Consider the following 15,704-nt stretch of genomic DNA (forward strand, 5'->3'; position numbering starts at 1 on the left):
ATGTCAAAGTTTTCCCGACATACCTAATAGAAACAAAATTTATTTCTAAGTATAGCAAGGTGTTTAACACTTTCCTAAGTGACGTGAGACTCCATCGATGGTTCACAAATTTGTTTTTCCATTATTGAAATCGTATAGAGTTTTCTCTTTTAATTAATTTATTTTTTTAAATAAATAAAACATTTTTCTCTAACATAAAAGAGCTCACCATCCCGATAAAAAGGAATTATCTTATGATGACTCTAAATGAAATTATTTGGATAAAAAAACTATCTAGGATATAAAGTCGTTAGGAGAGAAAATTGTATTTTTTTTAAAGCTATATTAAATATTTATATTATATTATATTAAATATTTTATTTATTTATTTAATTTTTTAAATTAAAGAGCTATTTTTTTTAGTCTGTTTTTATTTTTTTATTTTTTTATTTTATCATAAAGTGATTCTAATAGCATAGATGAAGACGATTGGACTAACTACGTCTAAATGCTATATTTGAAAGTGTGGAAAATTTTTTATAGGGTATAAAATCAAACCCACTTTCCTTCAGGTGGAAACTGGGCCCACTCTACTCGGCGGTGGGACCCACTATTGGGAGCCACGGTAACCATATGAACCTCGGCGCAGAGGATCTAGAGGTGGCGCAAAAATTTAGAGCCCAGCCTCTTGCCTTTGGTTTCAGAAAATACAGAGGGGAAGCAGAAGGGAGCAAAAACCCTAGCAAGTAGAGGATGATCTCAAACATCAGTAAGCTCAATACATCCATGTTTCATAAAAAAGTGGTGTTATTATTGAATTTCTTTGCGTTCTTCCATGCTTCTGATTCTACGTTTTTTAGGGGGTACATTGAATTGAATTGTTTTGTATGAATGTGTGGAAGGATGGGGTTGGGTGGATTTATGAACTATGGGAATGGATTTTATGTGTAATGTTTTTGTTGAAAATTTCAGAGTTTCTCAACACAGTATCGAATGTGCCTGGCATTGTGTTGGGGCTATTTGGGCTGATAAATGCATTGAGACAAGGGTTTGAGAAGCGGTTTAGTGTGCTTCATATTTCCAATATCATACTTGCCATTGGAAGCATCTTGCACCATTCATCCCTGCAACGCCTGTGAGTACTACTACTATCTGCCTTTCGTGTTTTTTTTTTTTTTTTTTTCATTTAGTTTGTGGGTTTTGATGGAGATCCTTAAAATGTTGATAGGGATTTGGTGATTATAATGATGGGTCCAATTTTCTGTAATGGCCCATTTGGAGGGTGGATTTTATGCAATCCATTGCACTGTTAAACTCAGTGGAGCCATCCATTTAGTTTTTGGGTTTTGATGGATGTTTCATAAAATGTCCATATCAGTTGATGGAGATATTGATGGATGTTCACCCCAATTGCACTGTAAGATAGGCATTTATGCATGTGGTTATTATGTAAATGACAGTGCTGGATTTCAGACAAGAATATGGGGGAATTGGGTATGTTGGACAGAGGTCAATAAAACAGTTTTTAGGCGATGAACAAGCCCTGTAGAAGGAAAAAAAGTGAAGAAGTCTGGACTGAATGTTGGATGTACTTACAGGAATATGCTGATTGCAAATGATTTTATTGACAGTGGGTTCCTTTTTTTTTTTTTTTTTTTTGGTGTAATCCATTAGATATTTGACTAGTTTATTTGTTTATTATTTCCTTAAATCTTTGCTTTGAGAAATGGGAAATCTATTGAATCCAAAAGCAATACTTGCCATATCAAGTCTAATTATATGGTAGTGCCAGTATTTTTGGAGCAAATCCATGGTTTAGATTGGTTTTTGAGGAGTTCTGATTATATATATTTTATACACTTATGAATTGGTTATGTTTCTTCAACATCTGCTTCATGCCATGGGATCTTAATGGTGCATGAAAAATTAACAATGGGGTGGATAAAAAAATATCTGGAGTGGGAAATCAACCCATTCATTCTAATATTCAAGGATGACAGACATCTTTGCAGGCTAGTTCTAAATCCCTTTAATAACCTTTGGAACCTTAAGATGGGTATTAATTTTTGTTTTAGTTATTTTATTGTTTAAACACATGTTTCCTCTTATTTATCATTTCAGTCTTTTCAAATTTTAGAAGCCCTACTTGTTAAGGATCAGAATGTCTGATACAAAGCTGTATTAGTGTCCACGATCCTGACACTGATATCAATATTTTTCTTTTTTTGATAAATTCAAGCAATACGACCATGGTCCCTGTGGCATGAATTGGAATTTTAGTACATTTAATGTCAGTGTCCTTGAAAGGAGAGTTTTGATCATGACTATTCAAAGGGGATCACAATTATGGGCAAAGAAGTCTGTTCTCAAGCCACTAATCATTCAGCATTCATCATCTTAAATCTAGGGTTCATGCTTGATTGGATGTGCAAGACTTGGTTTGATCACCCTGATTTGGAGAGGGCAAAAATGGTTTGATTTTGGCAAATTCAGAGAGGTGATGAAAGAATAGATCTAAATTAAATTGCTATCTGGAATATTAGTTCTGTGCATTTATGAGAGTAGTAATAGTCAATTAAAGTAGTATCTAGAAGAGTATTAAGAACCTTTTTTACCCTTCTAATGCATTTCCATGGAGTTGCAAGCTATTCTATAAGGGAACTTGTATGAATTTGAGAAGGAAATAATGAAGAAAAATGAGTATAGAATTGGTACTTTAATTTATTATTTCTTTATCCATCAAAAAATGAATGAACTCCATACAGAATTTTCTAACTATTTTGTGATTCACAGATTTATCCCTCTTCAGTATGATGCTTTTCTTTGCCGGTTTAGGATGATTCTTGTATGTTAGTTTCCTTTCTTCATTAGGTCTGATTCTTTGGAGGCTATGCCCTATTGGTATAGGTCTAGTAGGTTTAGTTCTCCTTATTCAAGTAGGAGTTGTCCTTAGTTCCTTGGTGAGTTAATTTATAGATTCTATCCCTTTATTGTTGTTGTTGTCATTCTTCTTCCTTTTTTATTTTTTCTGTTGATGATTTTTCTTTACTTTTTTCTTAGTTATAACTCTACCAGCCCAAAGGTTCCCATCAAGGTTCTTCACTTTTATTCTCTAACCTCGAGTTTACTTTTTTCTTTATTTCTCAAGTTCATTCCTCTTCACATCCCATGTCATCATGGTAATGATTATGGTTGGCTGTTGGCAACTTAGCTAGAACTACAAAATATGTGCTAAACTTTCAGAATCAGGGGTGGCTGCATGATCTGATACAGTAGTGAGGTTGGTTGAATGTTGATTTCTCATAGTTTCAATAGATTCTCTTGTTGATGAATATTTGAAAGGCAGCTGAGAGAGCTACCCTTTTTCTTAAACAAATAATCAGAAATTCAAAATATTCATTATGGTGATAAAGAAGTTGCGAAAGTGAAGTTCACTGTTCATGAGAAAAAAATTGGAAATTCAAGATGGTCATTATGGTAACAAAGAAGTTGTGAAATGGAACTCTGCTTTTTCATAGCCATTTAGTGCTTCTTTGCCTTCTGGTTAAATTTGCGTCAAGTCGCGTGGACTTGAGATTTTCTTTCTGTTCTTTTTTTTCCTTCTTGTGTGGGGAGAGGGTTGGACTTTCTATATGAAGCTGGGAGGAAAACAAGACAAAATCTTTATAAACTAGAGTGTTGAGATGAGGTACAAGATTAAAAATCTTTCTTATTATTTAGTTTCTTTGCCTACCAAAGAACATGAAAAATTGCTTGTCAAGGTACCCAGTTGGTTAGGGTGAATGTTAGGATGTGTGGTAGAGGCGCAGGTCCTAGGTTTGATTCCTACCATTGGTTTAGTGTTGTGGATTACCCGGTATTAGTTATTCCAAGCATGGTCAGCACCTAAGGTTTGGGTCCCCATGGAGAGTTCAAAGAGGTTAGCCATGGAAGGTTCCTTGGTTATCAAATAAAAAGAAGAAGAAGAAGTAGAAGAAGATGATGAAAAATCAATTTTATTTTTTTAGTGATACAATTTAAGAAACCACTGATATGGATGAAGAGTATTTAAAAATAGGTAAAAGCTAATTAATATTCACACACCACTAGAATAAAAGGTGGCAAACCCTTGCGTTTTTTTGTTATCATATAAAAGAAAGAAAAAAGGAATTTTGCCATCAATTTTTCCAAAACTTGGAAAATATTCTTCTTTTCTCTTTTTCAATTCAGTTATATAATGGCTAATAAAAGGCAATATCTATATCATGCTTTCTTCTTTCTCTAGTTCAGAACAAAATTTGGAGTCATTTATTTAAATTGAACTTTTAGCTATTGGTTCATTAGTGCAGAAGACAATGTCTCTGACCTTTAGATTGTCTGTTTCTCTTGGTTTTAACTTCCAATTGAGGTTATTTTCCTGCTTTAAACTGGCATCAGAATAAAAGTCTATTTGAGCCAGTACCTCTGCTGACAAAAATTTAGGATACTGTTCTAAAAAAAGGCTGAAACATGATAAAGATGAACAGAAGCCATATAAATAATGTCTTATAGCTTTCATAAGTATATAATTTAGGCAACTATAAAAATATATTCAACATCGAGGGTCCCAAAATGAAATTCATCTAACTTTGGTGGGGTCATGTAATAAATTCTTCAGAATTAGAAGCCCAATTAATATGCTATAAAAGGACTATTAGTGGCGGGGTAAACCACCTCTATGATAGGTATAATCCACTGCTAAAGGTTTTGCTGCTAGTTCTGCTTTTAGCCTCAAGCAATAACAGGTGCATCTCCTTGGTAATAGTACATTAACTATGCAATAAGGTGGCTTGTTCAGAACAAATATCTAGACATTTCTTCAACAATGTTTGTTGTGGTTTTGCAGTAGTTGCCGAAGTGACTTCTGTTGTCTCTGCTATAAGCATTTGTCTTTGTAGTCTTGTTCTTGAAGGTTGGCTTCCTTACATAGGCAATATTTTTTTGATAGACCCTTACATAGGCAACATTGAGGAAACTTGTTTAATTTTTTTTTTTTTGATAGGTAAAGATAGATTTTTACAACCTTAATTTTGTTAACTTGAGATTTCCAACTTAAGAGAGTGTTAGCAATGTGAATTTAAGGATCACTTGTCGTATTGTTAAATGCTTACTATGAAATTTCCTTTCGGGGATGGATTAGAAGGTATATCCTTTTATTTTTATTTTGATGGGAGATTTCCCTGGGTATATTTTCCATAAAGGTGGTGTCAGTGTGTTTGACATTGAGCTAGCTTGGTTACTTTTACCATGTTGGGTTTGTGCTGGGAATTTTTTTTAGAAATTACCTGTTGACTGGTCGGAAGGCAGAGCTATAGGGATTCTAACTTTCATCTACTCAATTGGTTACTTTCATGTCAAAATTTTTTATGCATCCAATGGTATAGTGGTTTTTGAGAGGTTTTCCCTTGCTTTATGATTAATGAAGTATGGAGGATTTTTTTTGTGTGTGTTCTTTTACTGAACAAAGATGAAAGAAATGTCTGTTATGCTGGGTTTCTCTAGAATGTTATTTGTCTGGAGCCTGCAACTGTTGTGCTTCAGTTATTGAGAAGTGTTTGTATTGCATTTCTTTGATATACATTATGTTACCACTTAGTCTATTAAATCCAATTAAATTATGTATTATGTTATTTTTCCAACATAAGATGCATGAAATTTTTTCAGAAATCATATGTTATGCCTATTGAGCCGTATATACAGACGAAAAGTTTGCTTGATGGATTAGTAGGTTCCATCATCAATTTGATTGCATACCCTTTCTTATCAAATCATCTATTTGTCCAAAAATTTTGAACATTTGAAAACCCACACCACAATGAACCTCTTCCACCATGTCTATCGCTTGATTGCCACAGAGAAATTCCCGTCTTGCTTGTGGATATTATAATAGGTTGTCTTGTGCAATGGTTTTCATCTTCTTGATCAAGTGGTCATTTACCTAGACCCTTCTTCAAGAGCTTTACTTCCTCTTCTAGATGACTTAAATAGTTCAGTGATTCTTATACATACAGTGTTTGTATAGTGGGAAGTAATTATGCCTAAGAACATCTTCAGTTATGCCTTAGAAGCTTCTTGATTTATCATTTATGGGTGTCAATTTTTGAACTTGTGCTTCTTTAAACCATCCAAATACTTGGTTGCAACAGGTCTTTCAGGATTTTACCAAATACACTTGGTTTGTGGTGGGAGATGGGGCGAGAATTCGTTTTTTGGGAAGACTTATGGTGGGGGGATAAACCTTTGGATTCTCAATTCCCAGGTCCATTCAGAATTGTCACTGTTAAAAACCTTCCTATCTCATCAATCTTGGGTTTTCTTATCCTTTCTCTTGGAATTTTAACTTCTGTTGTAATCTCTTTGATTTTGAAATAAAAGATCTAGAAAGACTAATGCTCTCTCTTGCTTGCATTTATTTCCCTCCGCTCTAGATGCGAGAGCTTGGTCTTTGTCTTCTTCAGGTTTATCTACTACTCTTTGTAACCTTGTCTAATCATTTTGACCTAGTTCCTTTCCTCCCTACTAATTTTGTTTGGAAATCTCAAATCCCTCTTAAGGTTTAGCCTTTGCTTGGTTAGTGGCACACAAGAAGGTGAATACCAATGACGTGCTATAGTTGGGAAGATTTTACAAAGCCACCGGTCTAGATGTTTGTATGTTGTGCATGGACCATGGAGAATGGGTAGATCATCTTTTTTTGCGTTGCTCTTTGACTATGCGGTTGTGACACAAATTATTTGGATTGTCTAAGCTGTATTAGGTTTTTCTTAGGAGTATTTGTGACATGATGATCATTGCATATAAGGGATTAGAAAACTCCGATAGAGGATTAGTACTATGGCAATATGCTTGTTTGACTTTGATTTGGATTGTGTGACGGGAAAGAAATGTCAGATTTTTTTAGGATGCAACAAGGACATCAAAGGTTCTTTGGGATACCATTTATTTCCCTGCTTCCTTTTAGGGCCTCTTGCACCACAACTTTTAAGGTCATTCCCCTTAATGTGATTCAACTTGATTGGTTGTCAGTGTGTAGGCTAGCTAGTATAGGTTGTTTTGTGTACTTTCTTTACAATGTATAGGTTTATTTAGTATTTTGGAGGTCCCAATTGTTTAAGTCTTTGTTTTGGGAGGATTTCTCATCCTTCCTTCCTTTGTACCTTTTGATTGTTATTTAATATATTATATTGTTGTTTCTCATTAAAAAAAAAATACTTAGTTGCATGCACTTTTGAATCGTAAAAAATTCTTTTATGATATTAGAAGGTGATATGCGACAACCTTTTCAGTGCTTATAGCTACAATCAACTAATGGTTGGCTAGGGCTTTGATTATTTAGGTTCTAGGGATAGGAAGATGGAAATAAGTTTATCAATTGAATAACCATATGACGTTCAACAGGTTTATGGGTTGAAATTAAGGGAAAACGCTTGCTAGAATTTCTGGGCAAAAAGGGAAACTAGATGTAAAACTTAAGTTCTTCTAAGGGGTGAGAAATGGTTAGATTTTAAGTCAAAAGGTTGGGTTTTAGGGATGTAAAACTGGGGTTAAGAGGAAGGGAGTAGCTAGTTGTTGTTTAGCAGTCAAACAGAGACTGAATGAAGAAGAAAGAGAAGAAGAATAGGATAGATAATCATACAATCCCATTAAGTATAGCCTTGTATCAGTCTCACCTGAAAGAGAAATCTATGGAGTCTCACTATTAAAGAATGCAAGAAAGCCAGAGAATTCTTATTCATTAATTCATTTCCTGTTTAGTTGTCTTTGTAACTCTTTACTCAAAATTGAAGCTTAGTTATTGAATCCCTCCAACCCAAAAGTAGAAACTTTTTACATAAGTAAAAATTTATCAAAAACCACCTGAACTCCATTAAGACTCGAAGTTAGAAAGGCATTAGTAAATTATATTATTTCAATTCCTGAGCTTGCAGTAAAATGCAGGTTTGGTTGGATTAAAGAAACTTATTTAGGCCTTGTCTATGGATGAATTAAGTCTTTTCACTTGGGCCAGTTGCCAATCGCTTAGTTACTACTACTCAACTTCAACTAAAAGAAGGTAAACTAAGTTGTTGATGTATTCAGAAATGCAAATGAAACATTCCCACGAGTGAGGAACTTTTCAGATAGGGTCTATTGGAGAATGCGATCCTATAAGAGATCTAGATAATTAGTCATGACTCATGACTGTGGCAAAATAGCTAGCAGGACCAGTCATGACTAGCTGCCTTTTACCAGATTACTCATGACTTGTTTATTCCTCAACTAAGGTTTATTGTGGTGATGATGAGTGGCAACACATCAAAGCAAGTTGGTTTCTAAGCTTCTTTGCATGAAAAGTCAGTTTTGAGTTGAGGCATGTGCTCTAAATCAAAGAAGTTTTTAGAATGTGATTGCTAAATTGATTTGTGTTAAATCTGAGAGTGGAATTTGTTTTAGGTACTGGAATTATTTGCATGAACACATCAAACATCCTTCTTATATCAGAGAAAATGCAGACCTTAGCAGAAGCCTTATTTCTTTTGAAACTGTTATAATTATATTGCTGGTCTAATCCATGTGATTGTTTCGCATTGGTTGTACAGTTTGTAAGACTCTTTGTTAAGGATTTCCTTCTCTTGTCTTGATCAGAGTTTGTATATTGTGGAAGGATGTCTCGGCCTTCTTGATAATTCTAATTAATATAAAAGATATAGTGTGTTTTTGATTAAAAAAAAAATGTGATTGTTTACCATTGCAATCTAATGTGGTGGATAATTTTTAATTTCTTTTTCAGGCAACAGCAAAGTGATGAAACGCCAATGGTATGGGAAATGCTCCTATACATCTACATTCTCCACTCACCGGACTGGCACTACCAGAGTACAATGCCCACCTTCTTGTTCCTATACGGAGCGGCATTTGCCATTGTCCATTCACAGGTTCACTTTGGAATTGGCTTCAAGATACATTATGTGATTCTGTGTCTTCTCTGTATTCCTCGGATGTACAAGTACTACATCCACACACAAGATATGTCTGCAAAGCGGCTTGCAAAATTACATTTAGGTACTTTATTCATAGGGAGTCTCTGTTGGCTTTCTCATCGATTGTCCCACAAGGATAGCTCGCACTGGTATTTCAGCCTCCAAGGTCATGCTTTATGGCATGTCTTGATGGGGTTTAATTCATATTTTGCGAACGCATTTCTGATGTTCTGTCGTGCTCAGCAACGGGAGTGGAATCCAAAAGTAGTTCACTTTCTGGGTCTTCTTCCATACGTGAAGATTCAGAAACCAAAGATACAGTGAGAATTTTGTGCAAGGAGATATAAGTCTCCTTTATTGATTCTGAGATGAGTGTATGGTTTTGAACAGGTGAGCACAGGGAATCTGTAACAGTTCAATTTTTGTTTTTTTGTTTTTTTTTATGCCATAATATAAAATTTCCCATCTTTTCCAAATTTGGATGTAAATGATGATTCAACATGGTTGTAGTTGTTGGGATATTGGTCAAAAATGGCATATTTATGCACTTCTGGCTCACAATGGGATAGTTTATTAGTAAAGACATGTTTGGAATTGGTGTTGGAAGGAACACCCTTTTCCATCTGATACTGGAGATGTGCAGTGATTTGAATCCATGATTGTTAGCCTTGGATGTATTCTTTTTAGGGCATGGCCACCATTTCTATTGGATTATGTGTTGTTGATTTTGTTGGCAGTGGGGCTTTCTCATCATAGTCAACTGCAGATGTACATGCATGAATTTCTAAAGGGCTGCTTTCTATTTGGAAGGAACCATGGGTTGGAAAAATGGCATTCGTGCCTGCCTAACCTGTTCTGACCCTACAGCTCAGGACATGTCCCAACTGCCAGATTTATACCCCACTCTATAATAGCTGTTGCTATACTTGACACAATTTTTCTTTCCCAACCCTAGAGAAACGATGCATCAAATAGGGTTTAGATGATTATTGATAACCACAAACAAATAACTAAAAAATTAAACTTGATTTTGAAAATTTGCCAGTTCCAGAAAATTTTGAGCTGTGAACTAAAGTTTTTGAAGTGTTTTTATTCAACTAAACATCCAGGCTCTCCAGCATCAAGAACATATTCCAAAGCAGTTCCTGAACTTTGGATGGAGTGGGCTTAGAGGTGAGTTGTATCAACAATGGCTTCCAGTATCTTCTTCTCTAGATCACGTTCATCAATCCAAATGGAACTTTGCCGCCGCAAAAGCTCATTCTTTTCCTTTCTCTTCTCATCCATCATATTTTCTTTCATTCTCCAATTTTCAAGCTTCTCTGTTCTCTCTTTCAACTGTATTTGACAAATGGAAATACCTCAGTCGGTAAAGATGCCTTGCCAACACAACAAAAAAGACAGAAGGAAAAAAATAAAATAAAATAAAAACAAAAACAGAGGGAATGATCCGAAGCCAGAAATGAAACATTTCAATGAAGGAGATTGATGATCAAATTTAGGATGCCACAAGCAAGTCTTTACATGGTAGAGATGATTTATCACCAAAATAGTTTACAAACACGGTTATGTTCCTGGGGATTGCATCAAGCACTAATGTCATGGATTTATAGATATCAGATTTTAATAGTAGATAAGCATAAAGAACATGCCAACAAATCCAGATAAGTTTATCCATATATTCATGTCATCCGATCCAGTCCAATGCTTTAAAAACTAAATCAATTGTACTGGAAATGTGACCATGTTGTAGGCAGTTCAACACTTTAGATAAATGAAATAGACAAATGAAATCATAATAAGATATCATTGTGATACCAAAAATTTATCAGTCATTTCAAAGGGCACGTTGGCTTCAGACACGACCAATATTAAAGGATTGAATGCAGCTATTGCTTTGTTTACGGTCCTAGGGCTTTTAGAATGATATCCAGAAATCCTTTTTTGGGTATAAAGAGAGGATAAAACACCATTCCTGTACAAAGGGTCACTATTTAAATGTCAACTGATATGTATGTATGCATAAATACACGTAATATACTGATGATATGTATCCAACTCATATAGCTGCATAACCAGCACATGTGTACTTATGCAGCTTGTGTATCATATCATCAATATATTTACCATCACCATCAGTATCTGTGCATGTGCGTGTGCACACGCATGCATGCATGTATTCTAATTTGTTTTCACTATTATATTGACCATTTACAGATGGTTGTTAATTTTAAAGTAGGATTACCAATATTTTTTTGTACATTCTTGTATCTCAATCCACTTTTTCTCAATTTATTTTCATTTTCTTTTTTCTTTTGTGGAATAGAAAAACTTGAATTTCTATCTTTTATGGGTGTCTATCTAGGAGCTAATATTCCTGTGGGGAAGGGGGATAATACTGGGTGAATTGAAAAATTGAAAAAGTGCAAGGCTTGGGTTCTGGTGTTTCCATCTATATATATATATATATGATATAAATAGATAAATTGATTGGATCTCCTATAAGAGATCACAGGGACGCATGAAGAACCTCAAGATTTAAAATCTCAAAGGGATTGAAAATATGAAGATGGACTGAAAAAATAAAATAAAATAAAATGAAAAATAAATGTAAGACTATGTCATTAAAAAGTTGAAGAGAATTTGGAAAAATGGAGCCAGGTGAAGAGAGTTGGGGTAAAACTTTTAGGATTATGGTGATTTTACGTGATTGTGTCATAAAGATCACATTCACCCTATCACTTCTTATTAGTATATATTTGTACATGGCTTTCCATTTCTTCTTTTTAAAGATAAAGAATTACATGGTTTACCATGGCACCCCATCGAGATACTGGTTGTGACTAGGTGTAAGGACCCTGTTGTGAGGACCTTTAATGCCTTCCAGGAAAGTGGGAATTGTCAGGGAAAAAGGGCCTTTAGGATTTAAGGTCATCAGATCAGCATGTTCTTTTTCTATGCTCATCACAAAGATGTTGATACATTGGCAAAGTGGTTCTATGTTGCAGGATGTGATTGAGGGGGTCTGGAAAAGTGATTGTAACAAATGAAGAGAGATTCCAGAATTAGAGGCAGAATCAGTCGTCTTTGGCACAAGCTTGAAATTACATCCTAAGCCATATGGACGTGACATAGAGCCGGAGGTGATGATTTTTTTGTTGATCTTCATAATCAGGTTTTCTATGTTGAAGGAACATTATCTAGTTTTCAAAGCTGAAAGGGATGCAGCAAAAGAGTTCCTCTCTCCCCTATCGGTCTTGCTGGATGATTTAGCAGATGATACTAAGATAGGGAGGGTTAGAGTGTCTTAAAGTGAAAGTGATGGAACAACAAATTAGGAAAAGTAGAGATCTGAAAGAGAATCCATAGAGAGTGAATTAAATTTAGGGAGAAATATGCTTCCATGTACTGATTGAAAAAAATATACCTTCTAAGAATTTCAACTTTCATCCTAACCATATAATGGATAAAATTATTCCCAATATATGCACTTGAATCGTAATTTAATAAAAATTCCAAAATTGCCCATTTTAAAGATCTTTGATATGATAAGTCATAACTGAAAGAGTACCCTTTGTCTGACACATTTTCTTTCCCTTTTTTTTTTCTCCTCTACATGACCTTCTCCATGCCTTAGACACCTTTTATTTTTTCCATATCTATATATCCATCCATATATATATATATATATTGACATGACTACACTTTCTCTCAAAGGCGTGGAGAAGGTGATGTAGAGGAGAGAAAAAAAGGAAAAAAAAGAAACAAAAGGTGTCAAGCAAAGAGTACATTTTCAATTATGACTAGTCATATCAAAGATTTAAAAAAAGAGCAATTTTGGAATTTTCATTTGATTTCTATTCAAGGGCATATCTTAGGAATAATTTTATCCATTTTACGGTTGAGATGAAATGTGAAAGTTGAAATTCCTAAAAAGTATGCTTTAGAAATGTTAAGAGTCTTTGAGGATAAGTGGAGGAAGGCAAAGATACTGGGATCTAATCCACTTCTATTCCTCTTTCTACTTTCAAAGACATTCCTCCCAATAATGTTCAACTTGATTGGTCCTTGCTGTGTAGAAACAAAAAGGGTTGAATGACAATGAGAGGAGTTTTCTATGGATTACTAGGGGCGCTTTTGTATTTCTGTTTTTTTTTTTTTTTTGAAAAACCATACCAGTTGGCTGGTCTCCTTGTATTGTGGTAGAGTTTAGCCTTTTTTTAATCAGTTTTTGTAACTATATGGAGGACTCCTCATCCTTCCCATGTACTTTTATTTGTTTTAATACAACTATGTTTTTTATTTTTTTTTTAAAAAGTATAGTTTTTCCAACCAATGCATGGAAGCATAGTTCTCCCTTAAATTTATTGAAGAAATTATAATCTCATAACAAGAGAGTTGTGCATGCATATGTGCATGTAATGCATACTCCTAATTAAACAGACTCAAAATCCACCATGTATATATATCAAACTCCAAATTAACAAAAACTGCTAATGCCTTCTAGCAACTTTAAAAGACCTTACACCAACACCGATTATAAAATCTAAAATAAAGTGTGGTTGTGTTTGGCCTCAATAAGCCCTTTCAATGCTCCTGCATCAAAAAGGGCGGATGGAAGGTGGAAGTTAATTTCTCATCTATTGCAAGAGAATGGCAATTGTGGTGTTTTGAGAAATTAATGAAACCAAAAGATATATCTTAACTACATTCTTCTAGCATTTGAGGCGGTCTTAGAATTAATACATACATACAAACATACATGCATATGTATATATAAGCACACACACACACACATTAATTAATTAGTTAATGAAAGGAGCTATACAACAAGGTACACAAGTTGTATACTAAAGGAAAAACAAAAGGTATAACAATGGCAATTCTATTTCTCGCCTTCCACACCAATGATAATGTATTTAGTTTGGATATGTTGAAGCACTAGCAAAGCCAGAATGTAGGGCAAAGAGGCAAAATAGAAAAAATTCATTTCAGGAGGGCCAATGTGACATAAAGATATAAATTTGGCTTAGTTGTTAAACCTTTTTTCCCTTTAAGTCTGATAGCTTAGTGGCTCATTTCAGGGAGGACAAACAAAAAGGCACTCTCTCCTTACTTGAAGCACAACCAATCCACATGATCTATCATAGACATAGAGTGGTCCTCTATATACACCCTAACCGAATTCACAAAAGTATGAATTAGATTTAATTGCTTGGTCTGACTGCTATTAGCTACTGGCATTTGATGTTCACCAGGCATTTAAATCTTTTATTTTTTATATAGGTAAATGAGAAATAATATTAAAAGCACATAAAAGGAGACTCACCAAAGTACAATGATATATTCAAAAGACGTCTAATCTAAGCATGATGAGGACAAACAAAAAGGCACTCTCTCTTTACTTGAAGCACTGCCAATCCACATGATCTATCATAGACATAGAATGGTCCTCTATATACACCCTAGCCCAATTCGCAAAAGTATGAATTAATTTGATTGCTTGGTTTGACTGCTCAACATCATTAAACAATCCCTTGTTCCTGTCCCTTCAAAGAGTTCAAAACAAGCACAATTGGAGCAGCCTTTCAAGCTTTTTTCTGCTTCTTCCCTACAAAAGATCTGATAATCAACTTTAATCTGTTTTAATTTTATTGTTGGTGCTGCATCTCATGTCGAACTAAAAAATTCTCTTGCGCCTATTTGGCATGAACTACAGTAGCATTCCTGTTTCACTAAATTTGGTGAAGCTGTTAGCTCACACAAATGCCCACATAGACATTGGGGTCACTAGCGGGCACTTTGCTTTTTGAAATTGAATTTTTTTTCCCCCTGTCGTGCCTATGTTTCATTTGTTCTGGTAATTTTGTCTGTGCGTTGTTGGATAAGTTCATCTTTCTTTCGTATTCTCAAGAATTTTTAAATAGTTCTAAAATTTTTCAATTCAGGATTCCTGGAAAATCATCGGTAAGAGATAGAAAGAGGAATAGGAAAGTAAACCCTATAATATATATATTTTTTTCTTGTAAAAAGAGAGAGAAAAAAAAAAAAACCTACTTTCCACCCAAACACCAATAACCTTTGTTTTTCCTCCGGGAATCCAAATAAAATAACAGGAAAGTAAAAAAACCAGTGCGGAGGGGGAAAAAAGCCAAAACTTTCTTCCATTTTCCTTCACATTCTCAGCAACCAAACAGAACCAATTAACAACAACGGGAAACATAAAATATAGATAAAAAAATAAAAATAAATAAAAAATAAAAAGAGGGGATCAAGAATAGAGAAACACGTACCAGGGTTTGGCGGAACTCCTCCTCGAAAACCTTGCGCTCGGCGGCTCTGGCCTGGGCGGCGGCGGCTTTGGAGGCCTTGATCTCGGCTTGGGCACGGCGAGCTGCTTCGCGCTTGGCCTCGTCCTTACGGCGCTTGTCCTCCCTCTGCAACTCCACCTCGTGGATGTACTGCAACCGAAGCTCCTTGACCTTCTTGGCGTAGTCGCGGCGGAGTCCCGCCAGCTTGGCCTGCGCAACCTTGGGATCGGCAGGAGCCTTCCAGCTTCCAATGAAGGAGTTGGGGTCTGTATACGTATGGTCTTGATGAGTTGAGTGGGTTGATGTTGAGTTAAATCGGAGTGAGAGAGTTTGAGTGAGTGTAGGTTTGAGAATTTCGGCCGAATATCGGTGGAGGGTGTTCCGAGACGCTGCCACCGCCATGATCGTAGGAAATAGGGTAGAAGTAAATGCAGTC

The 15,704-nt window shown here is 35.2% G+C and overlaps 2 protein-coding genes across 2 annotated transcripts; one reads left to right on the forward strand and one right to left on the reverse strand.

Moving 5' to 3' along the window:
- The first annotated feature begins 575 nt into the window (after positions 1 to 575).
- LOC117914931 (alkaline ceramidase-like) lies at positions 576 to 9,634 on the forward strand. Its single transcript, XM_034830451.1, has 3 exons — positions 576 to 748; positions 952 to 1,114; positions 8,768 to 9,634. The coding sequence occupies exons 1-3, from the start codon at positions 733 to 735 to the stop codon at positions 9,279 to 9,281; spliced, it is 693 nt and encodes a 230-aa protein (XP_034686342.1). The 5' UTR covers positions 576 to 732; the 3' UTR covers positions 9,282 to 9,634.
- Positions 9,635 to 9,951: 317 nt separating this feature from the next.
- On the reverse strand, positions 9,952 to 15,691 carry LOC117914932 (translation initiation factor IF-2). Its single transcript, XM_034830452.1, has 2 exons — positions 15,251 to 15,691; positions 9,952 to 10,295 (listed from the first exon to the last, which is right to left on the reverse strand). The coding sequence occupies exons 1-2, from the start codon at positions 15,668 to 15,670 to the stop codon at positions 10,125 to 10,127; spliced, it is 591 nt and encodes a 196-aa protein (XP_034686343.1). The 5' UTR covers positions 15,671 to 15,691; the 3' UTR covers positions 9,952 to 10,124.
- Positions 15,692 to 15,704: the final 13 nt, after the last annotated feature.

This window comes from Vitis riparia, chromosome 5 (genome assembly GCF_004353265.1).
Source record: "Vitis riparia cultivar Riparia Gloire de Montpellier isolate 1030 chromosome 5, EGFV_Vit.rip_1.0, whole genome shotgun sequence".
In the NCBI taxonomy this organism is placed as follows: domain Eukaryota; kingdom Viridiplantae; phylum Streptophyta; class Magnoliopsida; order Vitales; family Vitaceae; genus Vitis; species Vitis riparia.